The sequence below is a fragment of the Erinaceus europaeus genome, chromosome 16, assembly GCF_950295315.1.
Source record: "Erinaceus europaeus chromosome 16, mEriEur2.1, whole genome shotgun sequence".
Classification (NCBI taxonomy): domain Eukaryota; kingdom Metazoa; phylum Chordata; class Mammalia; order Eulipotyphla; family Erinaceidae; genus Erinaceus; species Erinaceus europaeus.
The window spans coordinates 55,268,297-55,289,361 of NC_080177.1; the positions used below are offsets into that span (position 1 = coordinate 55,268,297).

General features: G+C 37.4%; 1 protein-coding gene across 1 annotated transcript in view; it reads left to right on the plus strand.

Moving 5' to 3' along the window:
• Positions 1-19,708, plus strand: part of ARHGAP11A (Rho GTPase activating protein 11A) — a 31,420-nt gene extending 11,712 nt beyond the window's left edge. Inside the window, exons 5-13 of the mRNA XM_007521689.3 lie at positions 3,963-4,216; positions 5,587-5,750; positions 6,042-6,188; positions 7,926-8,000; positions 8,599-8,766; positions 10,432-10,558; positions 13,362-13,470; positions 16,720-16,864; positions 17,187-19,708. Coding sequence (XP_007521751.1) covers positions 3,963-4,216; positions 5,587-5,750; positions 6,042-6,188; positions 7,926-8,000; positions 8,599-8,766; positions 10,432-10,558; positions 13,362-13,470; positions 16,720-16,864; positions 17,187-18,757 — 2,760 coding nt within the window. The 3' untranslated portion in view covers positions 18,758-19,708. The remainder of the gene's footprint in view (positions 1-3,962; positions 4,217-5,586; positions 5,751-6,041; positions 6,189-7,925; positions 8,001-8,598; positions 8,767-10,431; positions 10,559-13,361; positions 13,471-16,719; positions 16,865-17,186) is intronic.
• Positions 19,709-21,065: the final 1,357 nt, after the last annotated feature.

Genomic DNA, 21,065 nt, shown 5'->3' on the forward strand with positions numbered 1-21,065 from the left:
TTCATTAGCTGTGATGGGCCTGTTCATGTTATCCACTTCCTCTTGACTTAGTTTTGGAAGTTGGTAGGTATCTAGGAAATCGTCCATTTCTTCCAGGTTCTCTAGCTTGGTGGCATATATTTGTTCATAGAAGCCTCACATGATATGTTGAATTTCTGCAGTGTCTGTTGTGATATCTCCTCTTTCATTTACTATCCGATTTATTTGGGTCTTCTCCATTTTTTGTTTTGTGAGTCTGGCTAAAGGTTTGTCGATTTTGTTTACTCTTTTGAAGAACCAACATTTACTTTCATTGATCTTTTGTATGGTTTTCCTATTCTCAATGTTATTTATTTCTGCCCTAACTTTAGTGATTTCTGTCCTTCTGGTTGCTTTAGGATTCCTTTGTTGTTCTTCTTCTAGGTCTTTAAGATGTGCAATCCGGCTGTTTATTTGTGCTTTTTCTTGTTTCCTAATGTGTGCTTGTATAGTTATGAACTTCCCTCTTAGGACTGCTTTAGCTGTGTCCCAAATATTTTGATAGCTTGTGTCTTCATTTTCATTGAACTCTCGAAACATTTTGATTTCTTCCTTGATTTCCTCTTTGACCCAGAAGTTGTTAAGAAGTGTACTGTTGAGCTTCCACATTTTGGGACTGTTACTAATCTTTTGTTGATTGTTAAGTGTTAGTTTAATTCCACTGTGGTCTGAGAAGATGCTTGGGATGATTTCAATGCTCTTGAATTGGCTGATGCTGTCTTTGTGGCCTAACATATGGTCTATCCTTGAGAATGACTCATGTGGATTTGAGTAAAATGTGTATTCCAGTTTCTTGGGATGAATGACTCTGAAAATGTCCAATAGTTCTAGTTTATCTATCTCTTCATTTAGCTCCCTTATGTCTTTACTGATTTTCAGCCTGGATGATCTGTCAAGTTGAGAGAGTGGGGTGTTGAAGTCCCCTACTATGATTGTGTTACTGTTAATATATTGATGTAGCTCTTTCAGTAGAAGTTTGATGTACTTAGATGGCTTGTCATTGGGTGCATAGATGTTAATAATTGTTAAGTCCTCTTGATTGACTGATCCTCTGAGTATTAAGTAGTGTCCATTCCTATCTTTTTTAATCTTATCTATTTTCAAGTCTATCATGTCAGATATGAGAATAGCTGTTCCTGCTCTTTTTTGTGGGCTTGTATGATAGTTTTCCATCCTTTCACTTGTCTTGTTGAGTTAGGTGGGTTTCCTGTAGACAGCATATGGTTGGGTTGTATTTTCGATCCATCTTCCTACTCTGTGTCTTTTAATAGGTGAATTCAGGCCATTGACATTTATTGATATCAAAGATTGAAGATATTTTAATGCCATTCTTGTAGAGTTTTAGAGTGTTTTGATATATGTCCTATTTGTGGTGGTCTGATTGTTTATAGGAGACCTTTCAGAACTTCTTTCAGGACAGGCTTGGTGATGGTTGATTCCTTCAACTGTTGCTTGTCTGAGAAGGTTTTGATGCCTCCATCTAGTCTGAATGACAGTCTAGCAGGATATAGTATTCTTGGCTGAAAGCCTTTCTCATTGAGCACTCGATAGATATCTTGCCATTCTCTTCTGGCCTGTAGTGTTTGTATGGAGAAGGCTGCTGCTAATCTTATGGGTTTTCCTTTGTAGGTGACTCTTTGTTTTTCTCTTGCAGCCTTCAGGATCCTTTCTTTATCTTTATTCCTTTCCATTCTAAGTATGATATGTCTTGGTGTCTTTTGGTCTGGGTTAATTCTGTTTGGGACCCTCTGGGCTTCTTGAATATTTATGTCTTTGATGTTGTCTAGACTAGAGAAGTTTTCAGCTACTATGGCCTGGAAAATGCTTTCTTCCTCTCCTTCTCTTTCTTCCTCTGGTATGCCAATAATGCGTATATTGCTTCTTTTGACGTCATCCCATAGGGCTCTGTTATTGTTTTCAGCATCTCTTAATCTCTTTTTGAGATCTCTTACTTCTTTTTTAGTTGTCTCTAATTCATCCTCAATCTTGCCAATTCTGTCTTCAGCCTCATTGATTCTAGTCTTTCTGCCCTCTACTGTTTTCTGGAGTTCATTTGTTTTGTTGCCCTGCTCTGATACTGTTTTAGCTTGTTCAGCTATTTGCATTCTTAGCTCAGCGATTTCGGCTGTCAGCTCTCTAATAACTATGAGATAATTAGAATTTTCTTCCATATTCTCATTTGTTGTTCCTGCATTTCTGATTACAATTTTTTCAAATTCTTTACTCACTCCTATTATTATTTCCTTATCTAATGTTTGGATGTTGAACTTGTTATTTTGTGCTTCACCCTCTGGAGGACTTTTAGCTGGACTCTTGTCCTGGTTCGATTCTCCAATATTTTTTCTTGTTTTAACCATTTTATATATTATGTTATGAGTTCCCTTTATCAGTACTTTTCAAATTATTGATCACTATTGCCTGGAGTGACTTGTGTCTAAGTAAGTTAATTAAAGGGTTCACAGTGGTGGAAGTTAACAGTTATTTCCATCCCTGAGTTGGAGCTCAGTGGTTTAAAAGCCTCTTTTTTTTTCCTTCCCTGTAGGCTATGGGAGCCTGAGGGCTTTTAAACTATCAATAGGCTTCTTAGCTTAATCACTGACTCCTGACCAAGAGATAAAGCAGGGTGTGGCAGAGATAATCCAGTGGTTATGCAAAGAGACTTTCACAGCCCCACAGCTATGCCACTGAGGTATAGGTCTTCTGAGTTTCCTGGTTAGGTCTCTGTCCCCTGGTGTCCCTTCCTGTCGCTGCTCCAGATTCTGAGGGTAGTAGCAATGAAGACTCAGAGTTGCACTTGGTGAGTCTCTGGGGAGTCCTCTCCTCCCTTCAGCTGTCCCCTTGTTGGTGGAGCAGACTGGAGGTGGTGCCTCAACTGATAAACTGCTGAACTGTTAGCAGTCAGTTAATCTCTCATTAGGCCCCTCTCTCCTCTCTGTCACCAGCCACGAGTGTTTGTACTCACCAGTGATTTACTGGGTTCCTGTGGTCATTCTAGTGTCTTGTTTGGGGCGGGGTGGTCTCCTTTGGTATTCCTAGTTGATCAGGGAGAGGAGAGGAGAGAAAGTGATCTGCTGCTCGTAGCTCCGCCTCCGGTAGTCGAATCCCTCTCTAGGTTTTTCTATGTATACTATCATATAATCTGCAAATAGTGAGAGTTTGACTTCTTCCCTTCCAATCTGTATTCCTTTGATTTCTTTCTCTTGCCTGATTGCTATGGCAAGAACTTCCAATACTATGTTGAAGAGTAATGCTGACAGTGGACAGCCCTGTCTAGTCCCTGATCTGAGGGGGAATGCTTTCAGCTTCTGTCCATTAAGTATGATGTTGGCTGTAGGTTTGCTATATATGGATTCCACTATCTTGAGGAATTTCCCATCTATTCCCATTTTTTGTAGAGTTTTGAGCATGAATGGGTGTTGGATTTTGTCAAAGGCTTTCTCTGCATCTATTGAGATAATTATGTGGTTTTTGGCTTTGCTTTTATTGAATTGGTGAATGACATTGATTGACTTACGGATGTTGAACCAGCCTTGTATTCCTGGGATGAATCCCACTTGCTTGTGATGAACAATCATTTTGATGTGCTGCTGTATCTGGCTGGCCAAGATCTTGTTTAATATTTTGGCATGTATGTTCATCAGAGATATTGGTCTGTAGTTTTCCTTTTTTGTTGTATACATTTATATTCTTTTCAATCAGTTTTATTAGGCATATTTTAAGTAAAAATGTGCTTTTTTGTGGTATATTGTGAAATAATCACCCAGTCAAGCTGCATGATGCATGTTCCTTTCACTTCATGAAAATACTATATAGTTTGTAGCCTTCTAGAAAGGAATGATATGAGTTGAGAAAAGTTAGTTTTTAAAATACAGAGTTTAAGAAAGGGTAATAGTTTGTGCTAAATTCTTAAACTCACAGACTACTGAGTATTATATTTCTTTCAGAGTAAGCTGGATCATGGTGAAAGTTGCCTGTCTTCTGCACCTCCTTGTGATACTGCAGGACTCCTCAAACAGTTTTTTCGGGAATTGCCAGAGCCTGTGCTCCCAGCTGATTTGCATGAAGCACTTTTCAAAGCTCAGCAGTTAAGAACAGAAGATAAGAGTAATGCCACATTGTTGATCTCATGTCTTATGGCTGACCACACAATTGATGTTTTAAGATACTTCTTTAACTTTCTCAGGAATGTTTCTCTTAGGTAAGTGGTTATTAGAAAGTCTTGAGAAATGACAGGTTTGTTATTAATTTTTTTTGTCTTATTACCAGAGCACTGTTCAGCTTTGGTGGATTGAACCTGAGACCTTAGAATCTCAAACGTGAATCTGTTTGGATAACCAGTAGGCTGTCTCCCTTGCCCTGATAGTTTAATTTCTTAACTTACTAAATTTATCCTTGTAGAAAATAAATTTTCATGTTGCATAAGAAGTTTTGAGAACTTATTCCAAGTAAAATTTTATTTTAAAAATACATATTTACTTATGGGAAGTAGAGTCTGTATAATTTAAGAAACAGTATACCAAATGATTTAATGTTTCCTCAAAGTCTTAGTTATTATTGCGAATGGCTTCATAATACTGTTTTAAAAATATTTTGCTTTATTTTTGAAATTTATTTCTTCTCCCTGCTTTTAGTGAGTCTGTCTGTTCTAGGTATACTGGCTGCTACTTAATATTTCCAGTGTTTGGAAATCAGATGAACTTCATTTGTGTAGAAATCAGTATCTGGAATATAAATCCATTGATTTCCTTTTTTTTTTTTTTTAGTTTTCCTTTATTGGGGGATTAATGTTTTACATTTGACAGTGGGTACCATAGTTTGTACATACTGTACATACATAACATTTCTCAGTTTTCCACATAACAATACAACCCCCACTAGGTCCCTGTCATCCTTTCCCAGGGCCTGTACTCTCCCCCCCCCCCACCCCCCAGATTCTTTTACTTTGGTCTAATACACCAACTCCAGTTCAGGTTCTACTTGTGTTTTCTTCTTTTTTTTTTAACCAGAACACTGCTCAGCTCTGGCTTATGGTGGTGTGAGGGATTGAACCTAGGACTTTGGAGCCTTAGCCATGAGAGTCTGTTTGCATAACCATTATGCTATCTACTCTCTTGTGTTTTCTTGTCTGATCTTGTTTTTCAACTTCTGCCTGTGAGTGAGATCATCCCATATTCATCCTTCTGTTTCACTTAACATGATTTCTTCAAGCTCCATACAAGATGGGCTGATTTTATTTTCTTTTTAAAAACAGTTCTTTATTGAGGAAAGAACCCGAGCATCAGTCTGGTAACATGCCATGCCAGGAACCAAACTCAGGACCTCATGTTTGAGAGTTCAACACTTTATCCACTGCACCATCTTCCAGACCGCTAACTTAATTATTTTCATGTTTGTGTTTAGCCACAGGGACTGCATTTCTTGTTCTGTCTTAAGTTCAAATCAGTTACATAGATGAAGGGTAACTATTTGAGTATAGGTGATAAACCAAGTCTTCAACATGTTCTTAGCATATTTTAATTCTGTATTTTTACCTCTGGGTTGATCTAATAAAACTGTTTATCTCTTTAGGTCAAGTGAGAATAAGATGGATAGTAGCAATCTTGCAGTGATATTTGCACCAAATCTTCTTCAGACAAGTGAAATACATGAAAAGATGTCTGCTAACACAGAAAAAAAGCTTCGATTACAGGCTGCAGTTGTACAGACTCTTATTGAGTATGCATCAGATATTGGTAAGATATATCAAAGCAATTTATTAAATGAGGGAGACAAAGGCTTTTTTCAACCAGACTCTGAGGACAACCCTTAGAAAGTTGGTATAAGCTATTTAAACATTTTGAGGAATAGTGGAAGAAATATCATAATTGTTGGGCAGGGGTAGATAGCATAATGGTTATGCAAACAGACCCTCATGCCTGAGGCTCCAAAATCCCAGGTTCAATCCCCTGCACCACCATCAGCCAGAGTTGAGCAATGCTCTGGTTTAAAAAAAAAAAAATCGTAATTGTTAACACTTTATTTAGGGCATGTTCCAGATTTTATCTTAGAAAAGATACCAGCTATGTTGGGTGTAGATGGTCTCTGTGCTACTCCATCTCTAGAAGGCTTTGAAGAAGGTGAATATGAAACCCCTGCAGACTGTAAAAGAAAGAGAAGACAAAGTGTAGGAGGTAAGTGGTGTGTCAAAGGCAAATTTCAGGAGCTACCACCATTTCCTTTTACCTGAAATAGGTATTTGACGAAGACTAAGGAGATAGCTCAGTGGTAGAGCACAGTGCTTTTATGCCTGATGTACCAGGTTTGATTTCAAACACTGTATATACCAGACTTAAGTGGTGCTCTGTTCTCTACTGTCTCACTCTTTCATAAATAAATAAATCTTAATAGTATATTTAGACATTGAAAAGCACACACTATGGTGTATGCCTTAGACTTATTATTCTAGCTCTGATCTTTTCTACAAAAGGATTAGCATCAATTTCTTTATATTTTCTGTATTTTCTTATAGCCATCTCTTAACTCTTCATTGTACAATTATCTTTACTGAGTATGTTACTATTAATTAGTTATTCATCACAATTAGAATTCTAGATGTCCTTGTCTACTCTTTCCTCAATCCCACATATCAAGTTTGTCATTTTGAACCATATCTGCCTGCTTTCATGATTCCAACCTCATTTCAGAACTTTGTCCCTTGTCTGTCTAACTCTATGCTTCCCTTCTTAGATTTCAGTTTAAATATAATTTCCTTCTGACTCCTTGTCATATTTGTACTTCTGGCTACATACCTTGTTCTGTAAACTACATATTTGTTTATTTCCTCCATTGCACTAAATTTCACAAAGGGGAATACTGTGTCTATTTTGATTGTGTTATCTTCAGTGCTAGCACTGAACTTGGCGTATAGTAGTTACAAATTATATATTGAATGACAAAATTGCATACTTAGTTTTTTTGTTTGTTTGTTTTACCTATTTACACTGTTGCCTAAACAGTTTTTTGCGTTCATGGTATAGTGGTCAGCATAGCTGCCTTCCAAAGTAATTTTTTAAATTTTTTTATTAAATATTTATTTATTCCCCTTTTGTTGCCTTTGTTGTTTCATTGTTGTAGTTATTATTGTTGTCTGTCTTTGTTGCTGGATAGAACAGAGAGAAATGGAGAGAGGAGGGGAAGGCAGAGGGGGAGAAAAAGATAGACACCTGCAGCCTTGCTTCACCGCCTGTGAAGCAACTCCCCTGCAGGTGGGGAGCTGGGGGCTTGAACTGGGATCCTTACACCGGTCCTTGCGCTTTTTGCCATGTGCACTTAACCCGCTGCGCTACCGCCCAACTCCCCCAAAGTAATGAATATGACAGTTTGCTTCCCATTTGGAAAAATTCACATTTTTCCAAATGTCATGAGGGTTTTGTCTACCTTGTCATGAAGGTATAACTCTTACCTTATCCTCTGCTCACTGTTCTAGCAATATTAAACTACTGGCTTCCAGTATACATGAATCTTACTTTCATACATACCTTTGCATATGTCATTCACCTGGCTGGCTATCAGCTACCTTCCTATCTGATCAGCACTTGCTAATAATATAATCCCTTAGGACCCTGTCTAGGTTTTTATTTTCCCTGAGAGCTTTCTCTTTTACCAGTCTTCCTTTTTCTCTCAAAAAGAAGTGACTAAACATACTACTTTACATTTCATTCTGTATTGTATACCCCTTCTTAATGAGAGAGATCTGAGAGTATAAATGAAGAATAGAATAAAACTATCCTTTACTTTCTACTTTGAAGTAAATCCTTGTCTCAAAGGCTTTACCCATAAAAGCTGAGATAAACAAAGACCACAAATATCAATATAGGTCATTTATGAAAGGTAAACATTGTTAAATATATGCTTGTCTTATATTTCAGATTTCGTTAGTGGTGCATTAAATAAGTTTAAATCTAACAGAACACCCTCTATAACACCTCAACAGGAAAGAAATGGTAGGTAATATATGTATTATATCTACTATATGTAGTTTCTGTAAAATATGTGAAAAAATAATTATGCTAATTATCTAACTCAAATCCAGTATTTTCACTGGAGATATTATATTCTAGTACTGTGCTGTAACATGGCTAGTTATGTTGACTGTAGTGAAACCAAAGTTGTAGGTGATAATTTCCTTTTTATTGTTATATCTTTAATCTTCTCAATCATGATTTTTTTGTTGTTGTTGCTTATGAGTTGAATGCTAATAACTATGTGAAAATCCAGTTTTATTTTAGACCAGAAACGTTTTTTTTTTATGTGAATGCTTAAGATTGAGTCTATTCAGCCCAATATCAAACATGATCCTTTGTTTTATTTTCTGATTGAAAAAATTGGCTGGCTAATACTCAGTTATTATGAAAAGCAAAAATAATTTTTAGATAATCTTTTATTTCAAATTCACTATAATTTTCTTCTCTATGGTAATATACTTTAGAGTGAATCATACATCTAGTTTGAGTTACTTGATAACTATTTGTTAAAGAGTTGTGTTTTATCAACTCTGGAAAAACAGCAAATTGACCTCTTTTTATTTTTCCTTTTTTCTAGCTCAGTTATCCGTATCACCAGTGACTCTCACACCAAATGCTAAGCGTAAACTACCAGTAGATTCTTCTCATGTTGTCTCAAGTAAGAAAAGGAAGTCTATCAAGCATAATTTCAATTTTGAGTTGTTGCCAAATAATCTCTTCAGTACAAGTTCAACACCAGTATCAGGTAACAAATGGAATTTATATAATTGGGTTGTAAGCTTTAACATGAATGCCTACTCAGTAGGGCAAAATATTACTGCATATCAGTACTGCTCTTTAGGAATCAGAACATTGTTCTGCTTTTAACAAATCTTTTTTTTTTTTTGTATAAAGCCTCTAGCTTTAAAAATAGCTATTGATTCAGTGTAATTAATGTATGTATGTGTGTTTATGTTTTATGATCACGAGCATCACAAGTTGTGATATGTTACAGTGAGACTTTTGGGAGTCTGTAGATAGCACAGGTGCTCAGATTGTATGTGATTAGACATTTTGAATTTTGCTGTAGTTCCTTCTGATCTGTAGGTTGGGCTGTATTGCTATCTTTTACTGAGTTGAGTGTTGGAAATGTGGTCATCTCTGGATCTAAGATAGATTGATTCAGTGAATTCAGAGATGTTCCCCTTGTAATGAACAGGTTGTTGGGGAAGAGGAAGTTTTATGTTCAATTGGCTTTTATAAAAGTTATGAAAACATTATTATACCTATTCCTTGTGTTGAGATTTCTTTTTTTCTTTTTTCTTTTTTTTTTCCTCTAGAGACAGAGAGTGAAAGAACCACAGCACTGAAGCTTCAGTGCAGTGGGGGCCAGGCTTGAGCCTGGGTCATGCACATGACAAAGCAGCACACTATCCAAGTGAGCTATTTTACCGGCTCAACATTTTCTTACAAAGGAACTACAAATGCTTAATGCGACCAGTAATCAAAATCTCTGAAGAATGTCCAATGATATATAGCCATGCTAACTTAAATACTAGATATTTGTGTAGTTTTTTTAAAAAATAAATTTTATTTATTGGATAGAAACAGAAATTGGGGGGGTCAAGAAAAGCAGAGAGACACCTGCAGCACTGCTTCACTACTTGCGAAGCTTTCCCATTGCAGGTGGGGACTTCGGCTTGAATCTGAGTCCTTTCGAATTGTAACGTGCGCTCAGCTAAACCAGGTACACCAGCACCAGGCTCTGTTTTATGTTTTGTAACTAAGCAAACAAGCAATCAAGGATGTCTAGACAGGGAGCTGTGCAAATCCTCTAAATACCAGTGATGAATTGAGGGCTTGTGTTTGTTTTATCCCACATAGAACTTAGTTGTAAGTCAATCTATATAGAATCTTTGTTCATAATTCTTTGTTTTTCTTTTTTATTATGATCAGTATCATGAAATAAGGGTTTTGAGAGTTAATGAAATGAGCTTCTTTAACCAATGTCAGCATTGAGCATGACAGTAGACCAGTGGATAAATCTGTTATAATGAGTTTTTTGGTGTGTGTGTGTGTGTGTGTGTGTGTGTGTGTGTGTGTGTGTGTGTGCAAAAAAAAATGGGACAGATTACATTTCAGAGTCACATAGTGAACATTTGACCAGCAGGTGCACACAGAGTACTCATATTCTTAGGATTTATTAATATTATGTGTTATGCTAAACACTTTATATCATAGTAATCTTAAGCCTGACCTTTACCTGGCAACTGAAAATAAGAAATGATAGTGTTTTACGTCAGCTGGATTAGTTGACAACTTGTGTTTCTAGCAAAATGACTTTGTGATTTTGTTGTCTAGGGGTTAGAGTTTAATCACTACAAATTTGTTGTACTTTTTTAAAAAAAAGTATATGTGGCTCTTTTTATAGTTCATTTTGACACAAGTCCAGAAGAGTCATCTCAGAGTTCACTGTCTCCTGTGGTCATCAGTGGAAACCATTTGGGTATAGATGTGCCAAGGCGAAGTAAAAGAATTGCAAGCAAAAAAGTTAGCAGGTGACTTATTTAGGACATGTTATTTTCTTTGACTGAATATTTGGGGGTGTGTGTGTATATATATAGTTAACAGACTAGTTTGTCTTTTTACTGATAATAGATATATTTTTTTAATTTAGAAAAAGGAAACATTGACATAGGATAAGAGGGGTACAACTCCACACAATTCCCACCACCAGAACTCTGTATCCTATCCCCTCCCCTGATAGCTTTCCTATTCTTTTTTATTATTATTTTAATTTATTTTTTTATTTAAGAAAGGATAAATTAACAAAACCATAGGATAGGAGGGGTACAACTCCACACAATTCCCACCACGCAATCTCCATATCCCATCCCCTCCCCATTTTCTATCCCTCTGAGAGAGTGGACCCAGGGTCTTTGTGGGTTCCAGAAGGTGGAAGGTCTGGCTTCTGTAATTGCTTCCCTGCTGAACATGGACGTTGACTGGTCGGTCCATACTCCCAGTCTGCCTCTCTCTTTCCCTAGTAGGATGGGTCTCTGGGGAAGCTGAGCTCCAGGACACATTGGTGGGGTCTTCAGTCCAAGGAAGCCTGGCCAGCATCCTGATGGCATCTGGAACCTGGTGGCTGAAAAGAGAGTTAACATACAAAGCCAAACAAATTGTTGAGCAATCATGGACCCAAAGCTTGGAATAATGGAGAGGAAGTGTTGGGGGGGTATTCACTGCAAACTCTAGTGTACTTCTGCTTTCAGGTATATATTTTGCAGTAGTTTATGGATACGTGTGAACATACACTCTCTCTCACAGAACCTGGTGTATATCTAGGTTTTGGGTTTTTGTTAGAAAGTGAACCACCTGAGATGGAATTAGAGAATACTATGAAAGGAAAGGTCTCACCCGAGTAATGAAGCTGAAGGGTTGTCACTCCACTCCTGGAGTCTCTGGACACAGTCTGAGCTGAAACATGTTGAGGTGGCAATGGTTGCGTTGATTAGGTTGCGATCGGCTGACGCAGTATTATTTGATATGGATTGGGAGAGGCATGCCGGAAAGTGTGCCCTATCCTAAGGTTCCAGGACTAGGGGAAAGTCAAGTTCTATAGTGGAAATGTGAGATTCCTGCTTACTTAGGGTTCAAAAAGACGATGGATAGTTATTGTTATTATCACATTATTTGGTAATTGGGTTAACTTTGAAAAGTCCTTTTGTTAGGGTTTGCTGTACAGTACCCAGTATCTTGTATATAGCTGTGCCACCGGTTGCTTCTGATCTACTTGGTCTGGGCTTTTGAGAGAGTCCGCATATCAAATACACAGCCTATAAAGAAGACTCAGTCTGTGTTTTAAACACTTCGAGACATACAATTAATTTTCCCCCTCTCATATTAATTAACTAGTGATTTATATGACTACATTTTACTAGGAGTGTACATAAATACCATTCCCACCACCAAAAGACTGTGTCTCATCCCACCCCCCTCCCCACTGGCCTAGGAAGCCGCATACCACAGGGTTTTTACTTTGGTGCCCTACTTTCAATTTGGTCAGATCCTGCTTTTAGTTTCCCTTTCAGATCTTCTTTCTCAACTTCTGTTGATGAGTGGGATCATCCCATACTCATCTTTATCTTTCTCACTTAGCTCACTTAACATAATTCCTTCTAGCTCTGTCCAAGATGGGTCAGAGAAGGTGGGTTCATTGTTCTTGATAGCTGTATAGAGCTTTCCTATTCTCTAACCCTCTGGGAGTATGGACTTTATTTGAACTGCCTTCTGTTATAGTCTTACTAATCAAGTTCCTGATATAGCAATATATTCTCCAGATAACAAGTCGTAATTTGAATTCACTTTATTTGCACTCCATCCCTGTTTAAAAAAATTTTTTTTTAATTATCTTTATTTATTGGATAGAGACAGTCAGAAATCAAGAGAGGGAAAGAGACAGAAAGATACCTGCAACCCTGCTTCACCATTCACAAAGCTTTCCCCCTGCAGGTGGGGGCCAGGGGCTCAAACCTGAGTTTGTCACCACCTGGCTCTTTTCTTTTCTTTTCTTTCCTTTCTTTCTTTAACATAGATTTACCTTATTTTGCCAAGCAGTAAACTGAGGTCCAGGGCTTTTTTTTTTTTTTTTTTCCCTTTTCTCTTGATGTTGTTGTGTCTCTACCCCCCCCCCAGGAGTTGGGGGAAGCAGATTTATTATTATGATGATGATGATGATGATGATGATGATGATGATGATGATGAATACTTAGGGAGAGAGATACCAAAGCACTGTCACTTCTATCTTGAGACATCTAACCATCCCTGGGTACTCACGTCGTCTTACCAGGATTCAGCCCAGGGCCTCAAACATGGTAGTATATGAGCTCTATCCACTGAGCTGCCTCCTAGTCCCCATTTTGTTTGCTTGAAATCCTAGTTTATATTGAAAATTTGTTGTTTTCCAATTTCCTGTTAATGAAAATAAAGAGTCATACATAATTCTGTAATTAAATTTTTTGTAATAATCAGAATATTTTTAAAATTTAAGGATTTTTTTCTTTTTTTTTTTAGTATATGGTGGGTGCTAGGATTGAACCTGGGAGCCTCTGAGTCTTAGGCATGCAAGAACTATGCTTTAATAGTGATATATCTCCCTTTGCGAAAGATCATTTCTGTATATGTAAATGCATTATTCGTGTATGGTATCTTACAACATAGAGCTGATTTTAGCAAAGTATTGTTATGTCCAGTTACTAGAAATTTGATTTGCCATGGGCTTTCCCAAAAATATTCTTTTTGTAAGAAATTCTCTAGTTTTTAAACTATAGACTGATATTTCAATTTTTCTCCTTTTAGGGTAGAATCAGGAAAAGCAGGGTGTTTTTCTCCTAAAATTAGTCGTAAAGAAATGGTTCGAAGATCTCTTCGTTTGAAATTTAGTCTGGGGAAAAGTAGCAAAGACGTGGTAAGTACCTTCCACCATTCCACTGATGTTAACATTAACATGAAACTGTAGAAGTGATGCTAAAAGAGCCTCCTACTCCTCCATCTCAACTACTATCCCATTCCTTACTCTTACATACCAGATGTGGAATTGAGCTCTAGTTCATTCTTTTCTAGTCTGCTTAAATTAATTCCAGTGAAACTGTCATCTCTAACACTCAGTTCAATGCACCTGTAAAAGTCATCAATAAATTCAAGATTTGTCTGGCCGTCACTCCTCTGGACATCTAATTTTTGACAAGATTTCTAAACTATTAAATAGGGAATGGAGAGTCTCTTCAACAAATGGTGTTTGGGAAATTGGGTTAAAATGTGCAGAAGGATGAAACTGGATCACTACATCTCACCACACACAAAAGTAAACTTTAAATGGATCAAATATTTGGAAGTTAAACTAGAAACTATGAAATATTTAGAGGAAACCATTAGCAGAATTCTTTTCAATCTAAATTTTAAAGGCATCTTTGATGACTCAAGTCGAAACATAAGGACTATATCAAACTGAAAAGCACAGCAAAAGGAGCCACCACCAAAACAGACTCCTTATGGAGTGGGAGAGATCTTTACATGCCATCAGACAGAAGGCTAGTGACCAGAATATAAAGAGTTGGCCAAACTCAGCCAAAAACCTGGACCCTGTACACCTATGCTGATAGCAGCACAATTTATAGTAGCCCAAACTTGGAAGTAAGCCAGGTGTCCAACAAAAGATGAGTGGCTAAGAAAGTTTTGATGTCTATATATGCACAATGGAGTCCTCCTTGGCTGTTGAGAATCATTAAGAGCTCTTTTGCCTCATCCTGGATGGAGCTTGAAGGAATCATGTTAAGTGAGATAAGCCAAGAAGAGATGGGTAAATACTAGATGATCTCACTCAGGTGGGATTAAAAAAAACAAGGATGAAAGGAGAACACAGGGTAAAACTTGGGCTGGTTTGATGCCTTGCACCAAAGCAAAAGACTAGGGAAAGAGAGGGGCAGGGGAGGTGGGTGGTACTGGGGGTAGCTTTGGCGTCTGGATGCATGGTTTCCCATGGAAAAGGACCTAAGTTGGGGGTAAGAGTGTTTTGCAGACATAGGGAGACGAGAAATTGTATCTGTATGTCAACAACAGTACTATAAACCATTAACCACCTCTCCAAGAAGATGATAAATAAAAGGCTCCTCAAAAAAAAAAAATCAGGAATTGTTCAAGTTAGCAATCCTTGGTTGACTTGCTAACAGTGTTTGAGCTGAACAGTAACCTAGTCTGTTGTGTGCTTTTGTTTTGCTTTCTTTGCACTGGGGTACCCAAAACTTGGACTTTTCACTCTCTTGGGTGATGATCGTCAGGTCAGAATGTTCTCCTGAACAGTGTGGATATTTCTCAGCATCTGTCTGCTTGAGCTCCCTACTTGAACGTTGATCCAATAGACATCTCAAATGTAACCTGTTCCATGTAGATCTGTCCTAGGGACCAGGAGGTGGCACACTTCGTTGAGTGCACACGTTACCAAATAGAGCTTTCCAAATGCTTTTTTTTTTTTTTGCTATCTCTATTTCTCCACTATCCCCATCAGAAAAGACACCCATCTCTCTCTTTTCAGTCTTAGTCCTAAAGGACTAAGTCCTACAGAGGTTCTTGACTCTTCATTTTTTCTCCTGTCTTAAACCATTAAGCAGTCTTATCTTTCTATATTTGGATTATCCTATTCTCACTCTTACACATTTCTAAGTTTTTCAGAGCTCTGTTACAGTGAGATCTTACTGGTCAGGTCTGTCTTTGTGCAGTACTGTACCTAAAATTAGCCTTCTATGGGGGTCAGAAGGTAGCACAGCGGGCTAAGCGCACATGGTGCAAAGTGTAAGGATCCTGAGCTCCCAGCTCCGCACCTGCGGGGCGGAGTGTCACTTCACAGGCAGTGAAGCAGGTCTGTAGGTGTCTATCTTTCTCTCCCCCTCTCTGTCTTCACTTCCTCTCTCCATTTCTCTCTGTCCTACCCAACAACAATAACATCAGTGGCAATAATAACAACAACAAAGCCAACAAAATGGGAAAAAATGTCCTCCAGGAACAGTAGCCTCGCAGTACAGGCATCGAGCCCCAGAAATAACCCTGAAAGCAAAAAGAAAAAAAAAAAAAACCTTTTATATATATGTAATTTTTATTTTCTGTTTTGTATACAGAGAAGTTGAAAGGGGGAAGAGATAATTGCACTGTTTAACCGCCCCCCCCCCCCTCAGGTGAGGACGAGGGCCTTGAACCTGGGTCCTTGTGCATGGTAATGTGCTCCACAACCCAGCTGCAGCCAAAATAATCCTTTTAAAACCATGAGGTGGTGAAATGGCTCAGCACTAGAGTACATGTGTGAGACCCTGCATTTGGTCCCTGGCACTAGAACTATGATTTGACTGGTTTCATACAATAAAAGCAAATTTCAGCTAAGCCTAGAATCATCCACTGAGTCTTCATCTTTTAAAGAAGAAAGCTGACACCTACACTGACCTGCAGTAATACTGCATGGTCTGTTCCTGTTCTTCCTCTTCAAGCTTTCCTGTTACTGCTCCTTGCTAACTTGATTTTAATTTGCTCCCTTGCCATGTATTTGTTGAATGCCAGAATTTTGCTTTAGAACCTGCATTGACATTTTCCTCTTCTGAAATTTTCTTCCTTATACCTTCATGGCATCTTTCTTCCCACCCTAGAGCACTGCTCAGCTCTGGCTTGTAGTGGTGCAGGGGACTGGACCTGGGACCTTGGAGCCTTAGGCATGAGAGTCTTTATCCATAACCATTATGCTATCTACCCCACTTGCATTTTAAATATTTAATATCACTCCCCAATTCATCACAATTTTTTGACCTCCTTTGTTTTTTTGTGGTTTTCATTCTATATAATATATGATATAATTTACTTTATTTTCTGTTGTATGTTGCCCCCCCCCCCCCAGAATGTAAGCTCCATGTGTGTAAGTTTGGGGGGGGAGTTAGTATAATGAGACTTTATTATAGACCTTGAAATACCAATGAATAGCTGAGTCATATGTTTATAGTTTTCATCTATTTATCTGCAAGTGTATAATTGCTTCTCAATTACCTGTTTTTAAAATTAGCTATAGAGGATACTGATTACTACCAATACAGAGTACTGCTCAGCCCTTAAAACATTTGTCTTATTATTTGTAAGTAGTTAAGTTTTTTTCTTAACCAGTTTTTTTTGTTTGTTTTTACAGAATAATACAGAATATCCTGTTATTAATAGACGTGAAAATGTTGGTCAACGACTTGCAAATCAACAAAATTTGAAAAACAGGATTGAATCTGTAAAGACTGGCTTAATTTTTAGCCCAGATATTGATGAAAGATTAGCAAGGAAAGGTATATTTACACTATAGTGTAAGAGTTCTACCTAAAACACCTTATACTAGTTGCTCTCTTAATAGTAAAATAAGTGATTGTTATAGAAATGAAAAATCCATGTTTGGGTAATGAAAATACTTGAGTTGGCATTGTAGTTTTCTATGAATAATTGGAGATTGTTATACTTGTAAATATGAAAGTGTTTTGATACTTCTACACTAAAATGACTTAATGTGATTTGATACTTAATGCTTAACACCTTTACTCAGCATGTGTTTGCATATTTCAAAACTAAGCCAGTTATAAATTTATTAAAATAGCTAAACTGCTTTTTTTTTAGGTTCAAAAAAGATCAGTAAATCTTCAGAAAACTTATTAACTCCAGAACGACTACATGAAACAAGTTACCGGATGTCTTGGACAGGACCTACTAATTCAAATTTTCAAGAAATAGATGGAAATGAAGCTTCTCCAAGCACAGGGCATCTTGAGGTAGGGAACTCTGCCTTGGAGTCTGATATTACAGTTGAAAAGTCACCTGTAAGTTCATATGAACTCACTCCTTCTAATGTGCACAGTAAGCACATTGATGTAACTGGAAGCTCTCTTAGTGGAGATGAAAATAACTTGACTACAGAGACTTTGGAGAAAGTTCAAAAAGCATTTTCTGAATCTGGAAGTAATATTCAAGCCTTGATACATCACGGGCAGTCGCCAATAACTAGTGTGAGGGAAGTAAAATCACATGAAACATCTATAGAATATAGCCCAGAGGAAAATCTATTTGAAGCAAATGATTTGACTGTTATAGAGTCAAAGGAACACCATTCTAATAAAGATGAAACTAGTTTCTCAGAAAGAGACTTCTCATTACAACAAATGCAAGAAATGAATAAAGAAACTACAAAATGTCATTCAACTCAGATAAAGATGGAACATGAAAAAAACATTCATTCAGATATGACAAATAATTGTTTAAGCAAAGAAGAATTGCCCGGTGAACAGTTAAAGAAAGAGCAGACCCCAAAGGACAAACTTGATACTGAATTAAAGGAGGATGAGAACATGATTGAAGAGAGCTTACTAAAATACATAGCTTCCAGGGAGGATGACATAACTAAGACCTCTTCCTCAGAGAAGATTACATCAATTGAAACAAGCTTCTCAAAAGCTAAGCCTGTGAGAATTGTTAAACAGCAGTCACTAGTGGAAACAAGTGAAAAGATGGTTTCTGAAACTTTACAAACAATGGAGCATGGAAAGGTCTCAGACCACATACAGTGGTTTAACAAGCTTTCTTTAAATGAACCAAACAGAACTAAAGTTAAGTCACCTCTGAAGTTTCAGCGTACACCTGTCCGTCAATCTGTCAGGAGAATTAATTCTTTATTAGAGTATAACAGACAACCAGTGAGGTGTAAACTGCTGCCAGGTGATGCTGTTTCTCCTCTGGTTAAAGCGGTGAGCTGTGAAAGTGCTCTTGCTTCTTGTTTGGAAAGTACATCAAAAGATTCCTCTGTTTCCTGTCTTAGATCAGGCCCTAAAGAACAGAAACCTACATCATGTGAACAGTCCAATATTAATGTAGTTTCAAAATCAAGCATGGAGTTAACGTCTACATCTTCAAAGATAAAAAGGCACCCAGACTCCCTGGATATTTCTCTTGAGTCTACCAGAGTTTGTAAACGGGAAGTAATAACTGGTGGCTATGTTAAAATTCCCTTGGATGATCTAACAAACCATGATGGATTAAGATCTGTTGTGAATAGTAATAGGGGATTTTCTCCTGGGATAAATAACAGGGTATGTAGGAAGTCATCAGAAAGAGAAAGGATATGGTATAAGGGCTCTCCAAAAAATCCTATTGGGAAAGCTCAGCTATTACCAACAAGTAAACCTGTAGATTTGTAATTGATAGATGTTCTACTTATCTCTAATGTAAATAAAGTGATTAGTGATCTGACTGCAGGCTATCTGCGTTGGTTTATAGCTCAGGTTAATTAAGTAATAGATTTTAATCTCATTGCATAAGCAACTTGGATTTTTGACATGTGACTACTTCATTTCTTATAATTATGGTAGTATTTAAGCTTAATTTTGTGAACTCAAAATAAATTGTTGACTGTTTTTATAAGAAATGTCTTGCAAAATTGTGTGAATTGTTAAGCATGATACGAAGAATGAAATTAGTTATACGGATTTCCTGAGTTTTTCCTCCCAAGTCAGAAAGAAATTTCTAATAATAATGGCTGAAACAAAATAAATGATGATGTGTTTATATAGCCTATGATGCTGCAGAATTAATTGACCTTAGAGTTTTTTTGTTTTGTTTTTTTTTAATTGCCACCAGGGTTATCACTGGGGCTCAGTATCAGCTGCTGGTGGCCTTTTTTTTTTTTCTTTCACTTTTTCTTTTTCTAATTTATTTGACAGGATAGAGAAATTGAAAGGGAAGGGAGATAGAGAAGGAGAAAGACACCTGCAGACTTGCTTCTCTGTTTATTACGCATCCTCCTTACATGTGGGGAGCAGGGGCTCAAACACGGATCTTTATACAGGGTGATAATATGCATTTACCCAAGTGTGCCACCACTGGCCCCCACCATAATGTCTTTAAAGTAAATTTGCACAGACATATTTGTTTCTGTTTTGCCCAATACTGAATTTAGCCAGGGATAATTAAGCTTGGAAGATTTAAATCAAGGTGATTTCTTATTGCATATGCTTGACTTTAGAATTTAAAATAGTTGATGCATCTTTGTACATTTACTTAAGGTTCTTATACTTTGAACTCTCACAAAAGTCTGTAATGATTTTGTCTTATGTGTAAATTATTTATTTGACATAGACATTAAAAGTAACTTGGGAAAATAACTTGACTGAAACATTAATAAAATTCAAAGTATCTCTTAAAATTGTCCCAAATGATTATTAAACAAATCTATTTAAACTTATACTTTGAATTAACATTTTATACAATATAATTATATAAGTGAGTTGATAGTTTGACAACTTTATATAATCATTAAGAATCTAGTGTAGGATTATGACACTTACCAAGTCCAGGGTATAAGAAATCTATTAAAGATTTGGTGTGAGAGAAATGGTAACATGTCCATGGGGATCAAACACAGCCTCATATGCAAGTCCCTCACTATGCTGAGCCATCTCCCTGGCCACTCTTGTCTCTGAGCCTAGAACTAGTAGTATTTATCCTATTTACTGAGCATTCACTGAATGGAAAGCTGGAAACAAAAACATCACTTGGAGAGGATGACACTAGGGCAAGAAGCTTGTTTCCAACCCAAAAAACTGTCAGCATTAAACTTTGTGGGTCCCTCTTTGCACAGAATTGCTGTAGGTGCTAATGGGTTGCTGCATTTAACTAGGACAGAGTTCAAGATGCCAACATCAAATCAATTATTCTCAGACTCCTTGGTACTTTACTAAGAATTTGTGATTTTTATTATGTCTTTTAACATTTCAATTTTTATGGGTGATGTTCAATTTTTGTGGGTGATGCTGGGGCCTCGTACATGCAGTTTCATTGTCCCCAGTCCTGCTGTTTACTTTTCTGAAAGAGGAGGGAGAGAGACCACTGTTTGGGAGCTCCCCTAAGTGCCAGTAGTAGTGTGAGGGGTCAAATCCAGGCCATAGTCAAAGCAACAAATGCTCTACTGGGTAAGCTATTTTCTGGGCCCAGTAAATGCATTTAAACAAAATTTCTTATCTCACACAAAGATGTTCTTATAAATCATTTTACAGAAAAATTCTGTATCTGGCTGGTTAAATTTCTGCACTGTGCAGTGGGCACAATTTCTGTTTGGTAATTTGTTAGTTGGTCTGTAAGCTTAGAAATACCAGGCAGCCTGGAGAAGGCTCAGTGGCTAGAACATTTGAACGTAAAAACATTACTAGGGTGGCTCAAAGCAGAAGGATCCCAGTTGGAGCCCTGGCTGGCTCCCCAGCTGCAGGGGAGTCGCTTCACAAGTGGTGAAGCAGATCTTTCTCTTCCCGTCTTCCCCTCCTCTCTCCCTTTCTCTGTCCTATCCAACAGCAATGACATCAACAACAATAACTACAACAACAAGGGCAACAAAAGGGAATAAATAAAACATTATGGTCATTCATGGCGTCATATGTAACAGTGATACCTTGATTCTCACTCATGTTAGTAAAATCAGCTTTCAATAAGTAGAAGTAGTACTCCCGATTTTTT